Source organism: Mobula hypostoma, chromosome 1 (assembly GCF_963921235.1).
Source record: "Mobula hypostoma chromosome 1, sMobHyp1.1, whole genome shotgun sequence".
NCBI lineage: Eukaryota > Metazoa > Chordata > Chondrichthyes > Myliobatiformes > Myliobatidae > Mobula > Mobula hypostoma.
The window spans coordinates 247,209,853-247,227,099 of record NC_086097.1 but is presented as its reverse complement, the minus strand read 5'-3'; the positions used below and the strand labels follow the sequence as shown (position 1 = coordinate 247,227,099).

Genomic DNA, 17,247 nt, shown 5'->3' with positions numbered 1-17,247 from the left:
CATTTTAACTTCTCCTTGTATAATCTCTCACATATTCTTATATAATTTTTTTAGTCTTTATAACTAATAATGTTTTTGTTGCATGGCTCACCAACACTCTACAAGAAATTCATAATACATGGAAATGTACAGTGCTGTGCAAAAGTCTTAGATGCATACAGTCCCTATAAAAAATATTCACCCCCCCCCCCGGAAGTTTTCATGTTTTATTTGTTTACAATATTGTATCACAGTGGAATTAATTTGGTTTTTTTTTTGACACCAATCAATTGAAAAAGACTTGGGTCAAAGTGAAACCAGATCTCTACGAAGTGATCTAAATTAATTACACATTTTAAACATAAAATGATTGATTGCATAAGTATTCACCCCCTTTAATACGACACATCAAATCATCACCGGTGCAGCCAATTGGTTTTTCACATAATTAGTTAAATGGAGATCACTTGTGTGCAGTTTCAATTGATTGTAGGGAAAATACCCCTGTATCTGGAAGGTCCAACTGCTGGTGAGTCAATATCCTGAAAAAAACTACACCATGAAGACAAAAGAACATTCCAAACAACTCCTTGAAAAGGTTTTTGAAAAGCAAAACTTGGGAGATGGATACAAGAAAAGTTCCAAATCACTGGCTATCCCTTGGAGTACAGTTAAGTCAATCATTGAGAAGTGGAAAGAATATGGCACAGCTGTAAATCTGCCTAGAGCAGGACATCCTCAAAAACTGAATGACTGTGCAAGAAGGGGACTAGTGAGGGAGGCCAGCAAGAGACCTATGACAACTTTGGAGAAGTTACAAGCTTCAATGGCTGAGATGGGAGAGATTGCACGTACAACAACTATTGTCCAGGTGATTCACCAGTCACAGCTTTATGGGAGAGTGGTAAAGAGAAAACCACTCTCGGGGGGGGACTCACATGAAATCTGGGCTAGAGTTTGCCAGAAGGTATGTGGGCTGTTCACTAATGATTTCCATGCAATCTGACAGAGCTTGAGCAGTTTTGTAAAGAAGAATGAGGGAAAAATGACAGTGGGAAAGTGTGTATGGAACTGGAGGAAATAACAGAGGTACTTAATGAATACTTCAGTTTTCACTATGGAAAAGGATCTTGGTGATTGTAGAGATGATTTACAGCAGACTGAAAAGCTTGAGCATATAGACATTAAGAAAGAGGATGTGCTGGAGCTTTTGGAAAGCATCAAGTTGAATCAGTCTCCAGGACGGGCTGAGATATACCCCAGGCTACTGTGGGAGGGGAGGTGAAGGAGGAGATTGCTGAGCCTCTGGTGATGATCTTTGCATCATCAATGAGGACAGGAGAGGCTCCGGAGGATTGGAGGGTTGCAGATGTTGTTCCCTTATTCAAGAAAGAGAGTAGAGTTAGCGCAGAAAATTATAGACCAGTGAGTCTTACTTCAGTGGTTGGAGGCGATCCTGACAGGCAGGATTTATGAACATTTGGAGAGAGAAAATATAATTAGGAATAATCAGCATGGCTTTGTCAAGGGTGGGTCATGCCTTACGAGCCTGATTGAATTTTTTGAGGATGTGACTAAACACATTAATTAAGGAAGAGCAGTAGATGTACTGTATATGGATTTCAGCAAGGCAATTAATAATGTACCCCATGCAAGGCCTATTGAGAAAGTAAAGAGGCATAGGATCCAAGGGGACATTGCTTTGTGGATCCAGAACTGGCTTGTCCACAGAAGGCAAAGAGTGGTTGTAGACGGGTCATATTCTGCATGGAGGTCGGTGACCAGTGGTGTGCCTCAGGGATCTGTTCTGGGACCCTTACTCTTCGTGATTTTTATGAATGACCTGGATGAGGAAGTGGAGGGATGGGTTAGTAAGTTTGCTGATGACACAAAGATTGGGGTTGTGGATAGTGTGGAGGGCTGTCAGAGGTTACAGTGGGACACTGATAGGATGCAAAACTGGGCTGAGAAGTGGCAGATGGAGTTCAACCCAGATAAGTGTAAGGTGTAAACACGAGGAATTCTGCAGATGCTGGAAATTCAAGCAATACACATCAAAGTTGCTGGTGAACGCAGCAGCCCAGGCAGCATCTCTAGGAAGAGGTGCAGTCGATGTTTCGGGCCGACACCCTTCGTCAGGACTAACTGAAGGAAGAGCTAGTAAGAGATTTGAAAATGGGAGGGGGAGGGGGAGATCCAAAATGATAGGAGAAGACAGGAGGGGGAGGGATGGAGCCAAGAGCTGGACAGGTGATTGGCAAAAGGGATATGAGAGGATCATGGGACAGGAGGCCAAGGGAGAAGGAAAGTGGGGGGGGAACCCAGAGGATGGGCAAGGGGTATCATCAGAGGGACAGAGGGAGAAAAAGGAGAGAGAGAAAAAGAATGTGCGTATATAAATAAGTAACAGATGGGTACAAAGGGAAGGTGGGGCCTTAGCGGAAGTTAGAGAAGTCGATGTTCATGCCATCAGGTTGGAGGCTACCCAGACGGAATATAAGGTGTTGTTCCTCCAACCTGAGTATGGCTTCATCTTTACAGTAGAGGAGGCCGTGGATAGACATGTCAGAATGGGAATGGGATGTGGAATTAAAATGTGTGGCCACTGGGAGATCCTGCTTTCTCTGGCGGACAGAGCGTAGGTGTAAGGTGGTTCATTTTGGTAGGTCAAATACAATGGCAGAATATAGTATTAATGGTAAGACTCTTGGCAGTGTGGAGGATCAAAGGGATCTTGGGGTCCGAGTTCATAGGATGCTCAAAGCAGCTGCGCAGGTTGACTCTGTGGTTAAGAAGGCGTACCGTGTACTGGCCTTCATCAATTGTGGATTGAATTTAGGAGCCGAGAGGTAATGTTGCAGCTATATAGGACCCTGGTCAGACCCCTCTTGGAGTATTGTGCTCAGTTCTGGTCACCTCACTACAGAAAGGATGTGGAAACCATAGAAAGGGTGCAGAGGAGATTTATAAAGATGTTGCCTGGATTGGGGAGCATGCCTTATGAAAACAGGTTGAGTGAGCTCGACCTTTTCTCTTTGGAGCGACGGAGTGTGACAGGTGACCTGATGGAGGTGTACAGTATAAGATGATGAGAGGCATTGGTTGTGTAGGTAGTCAGAGGGTTTTTCCCAGGGCTGAAATGGTTGCCACAAGAGGGCCCAGGTTTAAGGTGCTGGATAGTAGGTACAGAGGAGATGTCAGGGGTAAGTTTTTTACTCAGAGAGTGGTGAGTGTGTGGAATGGGCTGCCGGCAACGGTGGTGGAGGAGGATACGATAGGGTCTTTTATGAGACTTTTAGATAGGTACATGGAGCTTAGAAAATACAGGGCTATGGGGAACCCTAGTAATTTTTAAGGTAGAGGCATGTTCAGCACAACTTTGTGGGCCGAAGGGCCTGTATTGTGCTGTAGGTTTTCTATGTTTCTAAAATTGCAGTGTCCAGATGTGCAAATCTGCTGGAGACCTAACCACACAGACTCAAGGCTATAACTGCTGCTAAATGTGCATCTACTGAATACTGATTTGAAGGGGGTGAATACTTGTGCAATCAATTATTTTGTATTTAATAATTGTAATACGTTTAGATCAATTTGTAGAGATTTGTTTTCACTTTGACACAAAAACAATTTTTCTGTTGATCAATGTCAAAAAAGACAAATTAAATCCACTATGATTCAAGGTGGGACCTGTACAGATTGGATGGGTTGCACCTGAACTCGAGGGGGAGCAATATCCTTGCAGGTAGGTTTGCTAGCATGGTTCGGGAGGGTTTAAACTAATTTGCGAGGGATATGGGACCCAGAGCAATAGAGCAGTGAAAGAAGTGCATGGAGTAAAGCCAGATCTAACATACAGAGAGGCTTTGAGGAAAGAGAAGCAGAATAAACGGTGTAAAGACAGTAAGGTAGAAGGGCTGAAATGTGTGTACCTCAATACAAGAAGCATCAGGAACAAAGGTGATGAGCTGAGAGCTTGGATACATACATGGAATTATGATGTAGTGGCCATTACAGAGACTTGGCTGGCACCAGGGCAGGAATGGATTCTCAATATTCCTGGATTTCAGTGCTTTAAAAGGGATAGAGAGGGTGGAAAAAGGGGAGGAGGGGTGGCATTACTGGTCAGGGATACTATTACAGCTACAGAAAGGGTGGGTAATGTAGCAGGATCCTCTTTTGAGTCAATATGCGTGGAAGTCAGGAACAGGAAGGGAGCAGTTACTCTATTGGGGGTATTCTATAGGCCCCCTGGTAGCAGCAGAGATACAGAGGAGCAGATTGGGAGGCAGATTTTGGAAAGGTGCAAAAATAACAGGGTTGTTATCATGAGTGACTTTAACTTCCCTAATATTGAATAGCACCTGATTAGTTCCAAGGGTTCAAATGGGGCAGAGTTTGTTAAGTGTGTCCAGGATGGATTCCTGTCACAGTATGTGGACAGGCCGACCAGGGGGAATGCCATACTAGATCTCGTACTAGGTAATGAACCGGGTCAGGTCACAGATCTCTCAGTGGGTGAGCATCTGGGGGACAGTGACCACCGCTCCCTGGCCTTTAGCATGGAAAAGGATAACATCAGAGAGGACAGGAAAATTTTTAATTGGGGAAAGGCAAGTTATGAGGCTATAAGGCTAGAACTTACGGGTGTGAATTGGGATGATGTTTTTGCAGGGAAATGTACTATGGACATGTGGCCAATGTTTAGAGATCTCTTGCGGGATGTTAGGGATAAATTTGTCCCGGTGAGGAAGATAAAGAATGTGGGGTGAAGGAAACATGGGTGACAAGTGAGGTGGAAAATCTAGTCAGGTGGAAGAAGGCAGCATACATGAGGTTTAGGAAGCAAGGATCAGATGGGTCTATTGAGGAATATAGGGAAGCAAGAAAGGAGCTTGAGAAGGGGCTGAGAAGAGCAAGAAGAGGGCATGAGAAGGCCTTGGCGAGTAGGGTAAAGGAAAACCCCAAGGCATTCTTCAATTATGTGAAGAAAAAAAGGATGACAGGAGTGAAGGTAGGACCAATTAGAGATAAAGGTGGGAAGATGTGCCTGGAGGCTGTGGAAGTGAGTGAGGTCCTCAATGAATACTTCTCTTCGGTATTCACCAATGAGAGGGAACTTGATGATGGTGAGGACAATATGAGTGAGGTTGATGTTCTGGAGCATGTTGATATTAAGGGAGAGGAGGTGTTGGAGTTGTTAAAATACATTAGGACAGTTAAGTCCCCGGGGCCTGACGGAATATTCCCCAGGCTGCTTCATGAGGCAAGAAAAGAGATTGCTGAGCCCCTGGCTAGGATCTTTATGTCCTTGTTGTCCACGGGAATGGTACCGGAGGATTGGAGGGAGGCGAATGTTGTCCCCTTGTTCAAAAAAGGTAGTAGGGATAGTCCGGGTAATTATAGACCAGTGAGCCTTACGTCTGTGGTGGGAAAGCTGTTGGAAAAGATTCTTAGAGATAGGATCTATAGGCATTTAGAGAATCATGGTCTGATCAGGGACAGTCAGCATGGCTTTGTGAAGGGCAGATCGTGTCTAACAAGCCTGATAGAGTTCTCTGAGGAGGTGACCAGGCATATAGATGAGGGTAGTGCAGTGGTTGTGATCTATATGGATTTTAGTAAGGCATTTGACAAGGTTCCACACGGTAGGCTTATTCAGAAAGTTAGAAGGCATGGGATCCAGGGAAGTTTGGCCAGGTGGATTCAGAATTGGCTTGCCTGCAGAAGGCAGAGGGTCATGGTGGAGAGAGTACATTCAGATTGGAGGATTGTGACTAGTGGTGTCCCACAAGGATCTGTTCTGGGACCTCTACTTTTCGTGATTTTTATTAACGACCTGGATGTGGGGGTAGAAGAGTGGGTTGGCAAGTTTGCAGATGACACAAAGTTTGGTGGTGTTGTAAATAGTGTAGAGGATTGTCAAAGATTGCAGAGAGACATTGATAGGATGCAGAAGTGGGCTGAGAAGTGGCGGATGGAGTTCAACCCGGAGGAGTGTGAGGTGGCACACATCAAAGTTGCTGGTGAACGCAGCAGGCCAGGCAACATCTCTAGGAAGAGGTACAGTCGACGTTTCAGGCCGAGACCCTTCGTCAGGCCAAGTGGTTAAGGCATTGGACTCGCGACCTGAAGGTTGTGAGTTCAAGCCCCAGCCGAGGCAACGTATTGTGCCCTTGAGCAAGACACTTAATCACACATTGCTCCGCGACGACACTAGTGCCAAGCTGTATGGGTCCTAATGCCCTTCCCTTGGACAACATTGGTGTCGTGGAGAGGGGAGACTTCCAGCATGGGCAACTGCTGGTCTTCCATACAACCTTGCCAAGGCCTGCGCCCTGGAGAGTGAAGACTTTCCAGGCGCAGATCCATGGTCTCACAAGACTAACGGATGCCTTTATGAAGACGAGTTAGCCACCTTGTTCTTTTTCAGCAGCTGGATCTCCATGCTCCCATCTGAATGATGTTGTAAAGCTGTATTTTATTATATTTCTTCCAGCCTGAATTTGTAGTGAGTTTTTAGCTTTTTATTCTTCCCCCACTGCAGCCTGTTTTTCTTAGTCTTCCTCTTTATACTTACAGTCATAGAGCACAACAGCACAAAAACAGGCCCTTTGGCCCATCTAGTCCATGCCAAACTCTTACTCTGCTTCATCCTGTCGACCTGGACAATATTCCTCCATACCCTTCCCATCCATGCACTTATCCAAATTTCTCGTAAACCCATATCCGCGACTTCTGTGACAGATTGTTCCACACTCTCACCACCTTCTGAGTGAAGAAATTCACTCGTGTTCCCCTGAGCATTTCAACTATCACTCCTAACCCATGACCTCTAGTTCTAGTCTTCCCCACCCTCAGCAGAAAAATCCTGCTTGCATTTACTCTATCTATACCCCTCATAATCAACTAATTTACCAGTTTATTTAAATCAGATCAATATTTATTGCATTTTAAGTTTTGAAATCCAAGGTTTTGTATTGTTTTTTTTTCCCCTAAACAGATGAAGCTACCAAGGCTACTGCTTACCCTGTCTATACCCCTCATAATTTTGTATACCTCTATCAAATCTCCCCTCAGTCTTCTGTGTTCCAGGGAATAAAATCCTAACCTATTAAATCTTACCCTGTAAGTCAGGTCTTCAAATCCCAGCAACGTCCTTTTCTGCACCAAAATTTTCTGCACTCTTTCGATCTTATTGGTACCTTTCCTATAGGTGCGTTGAAGTTGTACAAGACATTGGTGAGGCCTAATTTGGACAGGTTTTAGATTTAGTTTATGAAGACATGCAGTCCTCTTTTATTGTCATTTAGTAATGCATGAATTAAAAAATGATACAATATTTCCTCCGGTGTGATATCACAAAACACAGGACAGACCAAGACTGAAAAAACTGACAAAACCACATAATTATAACATATAGTTACAACAGTGCAACAATACCATAACTTGATGAAGAAGTCCATGAGCACAGTAAAAAGTTCAAAGTCTCTCAAATGTCCCACATCTCACGCAGACGGGAGAAGGAAGAAAAACTCTCCCTGCCATGCCGACCACAGTCCGACTCTGAGTCATCTGAAAACTTCGAGCCTCCGATCAGCTCTCCGACACCGAGTACCGAGCGCCGTCTCTGTCCGAACGCTTCGACCTCAATCTTGGTCGCCAACAGCAGGCAAAGCCAGGGATTTTGAGGCCTTCCCTCTGGAAGATTCCCGACCGCGCAGTAACGACAGCAGCGAATGGGCGTTTCAGAAATTTCTCCAGATGTTCCTCTGTGGACCTGAGTTACAAGGAAAGATTGAATAAGTTAGGATTTTATTCCTTGGAGGGGAGATTTGACAGAGGTATACAAAATTATCAGAAGTATAAATAGGGTAAATGCAAGCAGGCTTTCCCCACTGAGGTTGGGTGGGATGACAAGTAGAGGTCATGGGGTAAGGGTGAAAGGTGAAGGGTTTAAGGGGAACATGAGTCTTCACTCAGAAGGTTGTGAGAGTGTGGAACAAGCTGTCAGCAGAAGTGGTGCATGCAAGCTCAATTTCAGTGTTTAAGAGAAGTTTGGGTAGGTACATTGATGGTAGGGTTTTAGAGGGCTATGGGTCGATGGGACTAGGCAGATTAAATGGTTTTGGCATGGACTAAAATGGCCTGTTTCTGTGCTGTACTTTTCTATGACTCTAACTCTAAATATGTAGTTGACCAGAACTGCACACAATATTGTCTTGCCTTCCATTCCTTCAACCAGTCCCCCACTCGAGACATTCATACCCACTCTGCTCCCAGCCCAGTCACTTCCACACCTCGTACACATGATGATACAAGTCCCATTTTTCAACAGAGGGGCTTTGCTATAATATTAATGTGTCTGGATCCTTGGGGTTCATTAAAGTGACGATAGTGTAGAATTGTCACTGTGCATGTAATGACTCACCCCTATTGAACCTAAAGTTCCAGAAGTTTTGAGGCAGTGAAAAAGGTGGCATCCATCATTAAGGACCCCATCACCCACAACATGCCCTCTTCTCATTGCTGCCACCAGAGAAGAAGTAAAGGAGCCCAAAGGCACACACTCAATGATTTTGGAACAGCTTCTTCTCATCACCCTCAGATTTCAAAGTTCACAGTACATTTATTATCGAAGCATGTATGCAGTATTCAACTCTGAAATTCGTCTTCCCCGCAGATGGCCACGAAACAAAGCTGAACCATGGAACCAACCCATTCAAAGAAAACCGTCAAACATCAAACCCCCATCCTCCCCCTCACACACAAAAACATTGTGCAAACAGCGACAAAGGCGTATTTCAGTACAGTCCAGCTCAGTGTTCGCTGTCTGCAGGCTGTCCCAATTCAAAAACCACCAATGGGCAATGAACCCATGTACACTACAGCACTACTCTTGATTTCTTGTTTTTTTATGAGGGGTATTGATCGTGTGGCTAGCCAGAGGCTTTTTCCCAGGGCTTAAACGGCTAACACGAGGGGGCATAGTTTTAAGGTGCTTGGAAGCAGGTACAAGGGGATGTCAGGGGTCAGTTTTTCACACAGAGAGTGGTGGTGTGTGGAATGGGCTGCCAGCGATGGTGGTGGAAGTGGATACAATAGAGTCTTTTAAAAGACTCTTAGATAGGTACATGAAGCTGAGAAAAATAGAGGGCTTTGCGGTAGGGAAATTCTAGGCAGTTTCTGGAGTAGGTTACATGGTCGGCACAACATTGTGGGCTGAGGGGGCTGTAAGGTGCGGCAGATTTCTTGTGTTTCTATGTCTTTCTCCCCTCTTGCACTATTTATTTATTTTTTATATATACATTTAATGTCATTTACCGTGTTTATTATGTATTGCAATGTACAGCTGCCGCATAACAACAAATTTCACAATGCATGCCAGTGATATTAAACCTGATCCTGATTTAAATTCTGATTCTAGAACAGAAAACACAGAGCAGTACAGCACAGGAACAGGCCATTCAGCCCACAGTGTTGTGCTGACCTGGCTAAAAGGCAAATCAAAATCACCCAAACACTAATCCCTCCCATCTACAGCATGTCCGTATCCCTCCATCTTCCTCACATCTATGTGCCTATACAAACACCTTTTAAAAGCCTCTAATGCATTTGCCTCTACCACAACTGGGCATCTACCACTCTGGCATCCCCCTCTCACCTTCAATGCATGCTCTTTTGGTATTAGCCCTTTCAACCCTGTGAAATAGATACTCTATCTATGCCTCTATCTTATAAACTTCCATCAGATCTCCCCTTGGCCTCTGGCACTCTAGAAAAAACAAACCCAAAAAACAAACCCAGCCTCCAGTGATAGCACACACCCTCTAAACCAGGCAGCACCTGGGTGAACCTCTTCTGCACCCTCTCCAAAGCACGAAGTAGATTTAAACATCACAGGCAGTTTAGTCAGTTCCTGTTTACTGGAGCTCTCTTTCAAATGGTAGTAAATAAACAAAGTAAATGAACCAATCAGTGAATCTGACCTATAGCTCTAAGTGTACTTGCAGCTTTGCCTACCTCAGTGCAGTGGCTGCTTTTACATGCATTTGTGTGTGTTTCAGTTGTAGGGTAACGTCGTGGGTGACAGATGACACACATTGTTCATAGTGGAAACTGTTCTACATAATTCACTAACACTGTCATTGAGTGGCATTCAAAGGTTAATTTCATTATCAAAGTATGTATGCAGAATACAACTCTGAGATTAGTCTTCTCCAGATAGTCATGAAATACAGAAAAACCATGAAAGTCGTTGAAAGAAAAGGCATCAACCTCCCTCCCGCATGGGGGAGAAAAAAAGAAACAAAACTCGGAGACCTCAACCCCTCCCTCACACAAAAGCTAAGAGATTGTCCACCCAGAAAACAGCAGCTACAACATCAAACCAGCCACCCACCACCATCTTCCCTCACACACAAAAATCTAGCAGATCGTTCACATGGAAAAACACTAACAAGAACATCAGACTCCACATCCCCAACTCCTCCCTGCTTAAAAACTAACATATCACCCAACCGCCAATCGGCAACAAGAAAACACTCTCTAATTTTAAGAGAGAGTGTCGGACGTAACGTCATCAGTGTAAGGCGACTCCTTTTTTGGTTTGTTCGTAATGGAATGAAGGGCTGCAGCTTTTGTTTAGCATGTAAAAGGACTCTCGCCTGTTTTATTCACAAAATCCTACATAATCAGTGTGTTCAGTTTTGGTTTATGCATGCCCGTGTGGAACAGTCATAGTCATAGTCATACTTTATTGATCCTGGGGGAAATTGGTTTTCGTTACAGTTGCACCATAAATAATAAATAGTAATAAAACCATAAATAGTTAAATAGTAATATGTAAATTATGCCAGGAAATAAGTCCAGGACCAGCCTATTGGCTCAGGGTGTCTGACCCTCCAAGAGAGGAGTTGTAAAGTTTGATGACCACAGGCAGGAATGACTTCCTATGACGCTCTGTGCTGCATCTCGGTGGAATGAGTCTCCGGCTGAATGTACTCCTGTGCCCACCCAGTACATTATATAGTGGATGGGAGACATTGTCCAAAATGGCATGCAACTTGGACAGCAAATATTTGCTCGTGCGTAGGTGGGTGTTCGTGTGTGTGCACCATTACACCGTGAGTTGAAATGTTCTCACTAGGAAGTCAGAGATCTTCCTTTTAGGCAATCCCTAGGTGACTTATTGCCGGAGTTTTGTGGGTCCTGAGGAGGTTCATGTGGGCACCGCAGACATTCACAGATAGGTCTCCAGTTGGCTGACTGTACAGGCGGATGAGTCATAAACACAGGAGATTCTGCAGGTGCTGGAAATCCAGAGCAACACACACAAAATGCCAGAGGAACTCAGCAGGTCAGGCAGCATCTATGGAGAGCAATCAGAATCAGGTTTAATATCACTGGTACATGTTGTGAAATTTGTTGTTCTGCAGCAGCGGTACAATACAATACATAATAAAAACTGAAGATTAAAGAAAGTATATATATTTTTTAAAAAGTTAAATTAAGTAAGCAGTGTAGAAAAGAGAAAGAAAAATAGTGAGGTAGTGTTCACGGGTTCAATGTCCATTCAGAAATCTGATGGCAAAGGCGAGGAAGATATTCCTGAATAGTTGAGTGTATGTCTTCAGGCTCCTGTACCTCCTCCTTGATGGTGGCAATGGGAAGAGGGCATGACCCACCTCACGAGGGTCCTTGAAGCTGTCCTGGATTCTGGGGAGGCCAGTGCCCATAATGGAACTGACTAAGTTCACAACTTTCTGCATCAATATTTCAAAGGGAAAAGAGTACAAGGTTTCATTTCTGCACGTGAGGCACAGCCAAAAAACTGGGAAGAGTGTCAAACATGTGATCAGCACAGGTTCCTCAATATCCTTCCCTCGCAACAATTAAAACCCAGCTCTCCTTGTCAATTGATAATACCATAAGACCATAGAGCCTAAGAATGAGATCATTCGGCCCATCGAGTCTGTTCCGCCATTCCACCATGGCTGATTCGTTATCCCTCTCAATGCCATTCTCCTGCCTTCTCCCATAACCTTTGACATCCTTACTAATCAAGAACCTATCAACCTCCACTTTAAGTATGCCCAACAACTTGGTGTCCACAGCTGGGTCTGGAAACATAGATTCACCACTCTCTGGCTCATCTCTGTTCTAAATGGATGTCCCTCTATTCTGAGCCTGGGCTCTCTGGTCATGGACTCCCCCACTACAGGAAACATCACATCCACTCTATCTAGGCCTTTCAATGTTTGATAGGTTTTAATAAGAGCCCCCCTCGTTCTTCTAAACTTCAACAAGTACAGATCCAGAGCCATCAAACATGACCCCTTTCATTCCCGAGGTTATTCTCATGATGCTCCTCTGGACCTCTGCGTGAACACACGTAGGCATCTGCGTCTGTCTGTATTTGTTTAATGTGTTTGTATTCCAGAGTGTTTACTCCCTGATTCACTGACACGCCTTGTTTATGCACTCACTGCAGATCCTCAGACAGCGGCCGGTGAAGTCGATGGAGTGAACCTTGAAGAAATTCGTGAGTTTGCAAAAGCATTTAAAATCCGACGTCTGTCTCTTGGTCTGACACAGACGCAGGTTGGACAGGCCTTAAGTGCCACTGAGGGACCAGCATACAGCCAATCTGCCATCTGCAGGTAGCTAAGTACTTTGTGACTTTTGGAATTTGACCAGTATGCTTGGTGAGTGTGTCAAAACATGTTTAACAGCAACTTCTTTCACTTCCATTCTGAGCAATGCAATTAATGACATCTGAAATAGGACATAAGCTGTGAAATTTGAAGCATAGTTTTTAAATAAATGAATAGTTGATATCTATCTTATCAATTTTATATTTTAAATTATCAAATAAATATCTGATGAATAAATTCATCAATTTTATTTTTTTATTTTATTTATTTAGAGATGGAATGTGGAATAGGTCCTTCTGGCCCTTCGAGCTGTGGCGCCCAGTGACCCACCAATTTAACTCTAGTCTTATCACAAGACAATTAAAAATGACAAATTAGCCTACTAACTGTATACTTTTGGACTATGGAAGGAAACCAGAGCATCTGGAAGACAGACACACACACACACACACACACACACACACACACACACACACACACACACACACACACAGGAATGAATGTGCATATTCGCTAACAGAGCATGTCAGAATTGAACTCTGAACCCTGACACCCAGAGCTGTAATAAGAGTCATGCAAGTCACTACGCTTATGTAATTGAAAGCGTAAAATATTTCCGTCAGAAATGAGATTGAAGGAGTGCAGAGAAAACTTACAAGAATGGTGCGGGACTGGAGGACCTGAGTTACGGGGCAAGATTCGATGGGTTAATACTTCATTCTGTGGAGTGCAGGAGATTGAGGGGAGGTTTGAAACATAGAAAACATACAGCACAATGCAGGCTCTTCAGCCCACAAAGCTGTGCTGAACATGATCCTACCTTAGAACTACCTAGGCTTTACCCATAGCCCTCTATTTTTCTAAGCTCCATGTAGCCATCCAGGAGTCTCTTAAAAGACCCTATCATTTCTGCCTCCACCACCACCGCCAGCAGCCCATTCCATGCACTCACCACTGTCTGCGTAAAAAAAACTTACCCCTGACATCTCCTCTGTACCTACTTCCAAGCACCTTAAAACTATGCCCCCTCGTGCTAGCCGTTTGAGCCCTGGGGAAAAGCCTCTGACTATCCACACGATCAATGCCTCTCATTATCTTGTGCACCTCTTTCAGGTCGCCTCTCATCCTCTGTCGCTCCAAGGAGAAAAGGCCACGTTCACTCAACCTATTCTCATAAGGTATACTCCCCAATCCGGGCAACATCCTTATAATCCTTGTTAGATACAGGTATACAAAATTCTGAGGGCTATAAATCTTAGAGGTATACGACATGATGAGAGGTGTAATTATGTGAGTGCATGCAGGCTTTTCCCTCTCAAACTCGGTGAGACTAGAACTAGAGGCCGTATTGTAGGTGCAGGGTGAAAGGTGAAATATTCAAGTGGATCCTGACAGGGATCTTCCTCACTCAGAGGGTGGTGAGAAGGTGGAACGAGCTGCCAGCGCAAGTGGTAGATGTAGGTTCAGTTGTAATATTTAAGGGAAGTTTGGATGAGGGGGAAATGGAGGGCTATTATTATCTATTCCTCTTATTATCTTGTACACCTCTATCATGTCTCCTCTCCTCCTCCTTCTCTCCAAAGAGTGAAGCCCTAGCTCCCTTAATCTCTGATCATAATCCATACTCTCCAAACCAGGCAGCATCCTGGTAAATCTCCTCTGTACCCTTTCCAATGCTTCCACATCCTTCCTATAGTGAGGCGACCAGAAATGGACACAGTACTCCAAGTGTGGCCTAACCAGAGTTTTATAGAGCTGCATCATTACCTCACGACTCTTAAACTCTATCCCTCGACTTATGAAAGATAACACCCCATAAGCTTTCTTAACTACCCTATCTACCTGTGAGGCAACTTTCAGGGATCTGTGGACATGTACCCCCAGATCCCTCTGCTCCTCCACACTACCAAGTATCCTGCCATTTACTTTGTACTCTGCCTTGGAGTTTGTCCTTCCAAAGTGTACCACCTCACATTTCTCCGGGTTGAACTCCATCTGCCACTTCTCAGCCCACTTCTGCATTCTATCAATGTCTCTCTGCAATCTTCGACAATCCTCTACACTATCTACAACACCACCAACCTTTGTGTCGTCTGCAAACTTGCCAACCCACCCTTCTACCCCCCAAATCCAGGTCGTTAATAAAAATCACGAAAAGTAGAGGTCCCAGAACAGATCCTTGTGGGACACCACTAGTCACAACTCTCCAATCCGAATGTACTCCCTCCACCACAACCCTCTGCCTTCTGCAGGCAAGCCAATTCTGAATCCACCTGGCCAAACTTCCCTGGATCCCATGCCTTCTGACTTTCTGATAAGCCTACCGTGTGGAACCTTGTCAAATGCCTTACTAAAATCCATGTAGATCACATCCACTGCACTACCCTCATCTATATGCCTGGTCACCTCCTCAAAGAACTCTAGCAGGCTTGTTAGACACGATCTGCCCTTCACAAAGCCATGCTGACTGTCCTTGATCAGACCATGATTCTCTAAATGTCCATAGATCCTATCTCAAAGAATCTTTTCCAACAGCTTTCCCACCACAGACATAAGGCTCACTGGTCTATAATTAATTACCCGGACTATCCGTACTACCTTTTTTGAACAAGGGGACAACATTCGCCTCCCTCCAGTCCTCCGGTACCATTCCCGTGGACAACGAGGACATAAAGATCCTAGCCAGAGGCTCAGCAATCTCTTCCCTCGCCTTATGGAGCAGCCTGGGGAATATTCCGTCAGGCCCCTGGGACTTATCCGTCCTAATGTATTTTAACAACTCCAACACCTCCTCTCCCTTAATGTCAACATGCTCCAGAACATCAACCTCACTCATATTGTCCTCACAGTCATCAAGTTCCCTTTCACTGGTGAATACCGAAGAGAAGTATTCATTGAGGGACTCGTTCACTTCCACAGCCTCCAGGCACATCTTCCCACCTTTATCTCTAATTGGTCCTACCTTCACTCCTGTCATCCTTTTGTTCCTCACATAATTGAAGAATGCCTTGGGGTTTTCCTTTACCCTACTCGCCAAGGCCTTCTCATGCCCCCTTCTTGCTCTTTTCAGCCCCTTCTTAAGCTCCTTTCTTGCTTCCCTATATTCCTTAATAGACCCATCTGATCCTTGCTTTCTAAACCTCATGTATGCTGCCTTCTTCCACCTGACTAGATTTTCCACCTCACTTGTCACCCATGGTTCCTTCACCCTACCATTCTTTATCTTCCTCACCGGGACAAATTTATCCCTTACATCCCGCAAGAGATCTCTAAACATCGACCACATGTCCATAGTACATTTCCCTGCAAAAACATCATCCCAATTCACACCCGTAAGTTCTAGCCTTATAGCCTCATAATTTGCCCTTCCCCAATTAAAAATTTTCCTGCCCTCTCTGATTCTGTCTTTTTCCATGATAATGCTAAAGGCCAGGGAGCGGTGGTCACTGTCCCCCAGATGCTCACCCACTGAGAGATCTGTGACCTGACCCGGTTCATTACGTAGTACTAGATCTGGTATGGCATTCCCCCGGTCGGCCTGACCACATACTGTGACAGGAATCCGTCCTGGACACACTTAACAAACTCTGCCCCATCTAAACCCTTGGACCTAATCAGGTGCCAATCAATATTAGGGAAGTTAAAGTCACCCATGATAACAACCCTGTTATTTTTGCACCTTTCCGAAATCTGCCTCCCAATCTCATTACAAGAGGATACGGGGCTGGGGGGGGTTGGATTCTCGTTGAAGCCTATGGAATGTTGAAAGGCCTCAACAGAGTGGATGCGAAGGATGTTTCCCATGATGGGGGAGTCTAGAACCAGAGGGCATAGCCTCAGAATAGAGTGATGTCCGTTTAAAACGGAAATGAGGAGGAATTCCTTTAGCCAGAGATTGATCTTACAGTAGGTGAAGACTGTCACAACATTGTGGGCCAAAGGGCCTGTAATGTGCTGCACTGCTCTGTGTTCTATTTAGTAGATCCAGCAGCAGCTCATCTGTGCATCAACACCAATAAGGCCTCCTTTATTGCACAAACACAAGATCATAAGATGTCGGAGCAGAGTTAGGTCATCGAGTCTGCTCCGCCATTCCATCATGACTGATTTATTATCTCTCTCGACCCCATTCTCCTGCCTTCTCCCTGTGACCATTGACATTTTTACTAATCAAGAACCTTTCAACCTCTGTTTTAAATACACCCATTGACTTTGCCTCCACAGCCACCTATGGCAATGAATTCCACAGATTCACCACCCTCAGGCTGAAGAAGTCCCTCCTCACTTCTTCTCTAAATGAATGTCCCTCTATTCTGAATCCATGCCCCCTGGTCTTAGACTCTCCACTATTGGAAACAATGTCTACTCTAACTCAGCCTTTCAATATTCCATAGGTTTCAATGAAATCACCACCCCCCCTACTCTCATTCTTCTAAACTCCGGTGAGTACAGGCCTTTAAATCTACACCTGCTTTATTCTGTTCCTTGGGATGCTGATGAGTTGTGCATTTTTCAGTCCAGCACACATGGGGCAAATACTGTAACTGAACCACTCAAACGCTTCAAACCACCCTTCAAACTATGTCTCCTGCCTGTTGTCTTCACATTCTGATCT

General features: G+C 44.6%; 1 protein-coding gene across 2 annotated transcripts in view; it reads left to right on the top strand.

Moving 5' to 3' along the window:
* pou6f2 (POU class 6 homeobox 2) overlaps positions 1–17,247 on the top strand; it is a 711,266-nt gene that overhangs the window by 673,375 nt on the left and 20,644 nt on the right. For both annotated transcript variants that reach the window (XM_063066795.1, XM_063066786.1), the window contains one exon: positions 12,470–12,638. In XM_063066795.1, the coding sequence (XP_062922865.1) occupies positions 12,470–12,638 (169 nt within the window). The remainder of the gene's footprint in view (positions 1–12,469; positions 12,639–17,247) is intronic.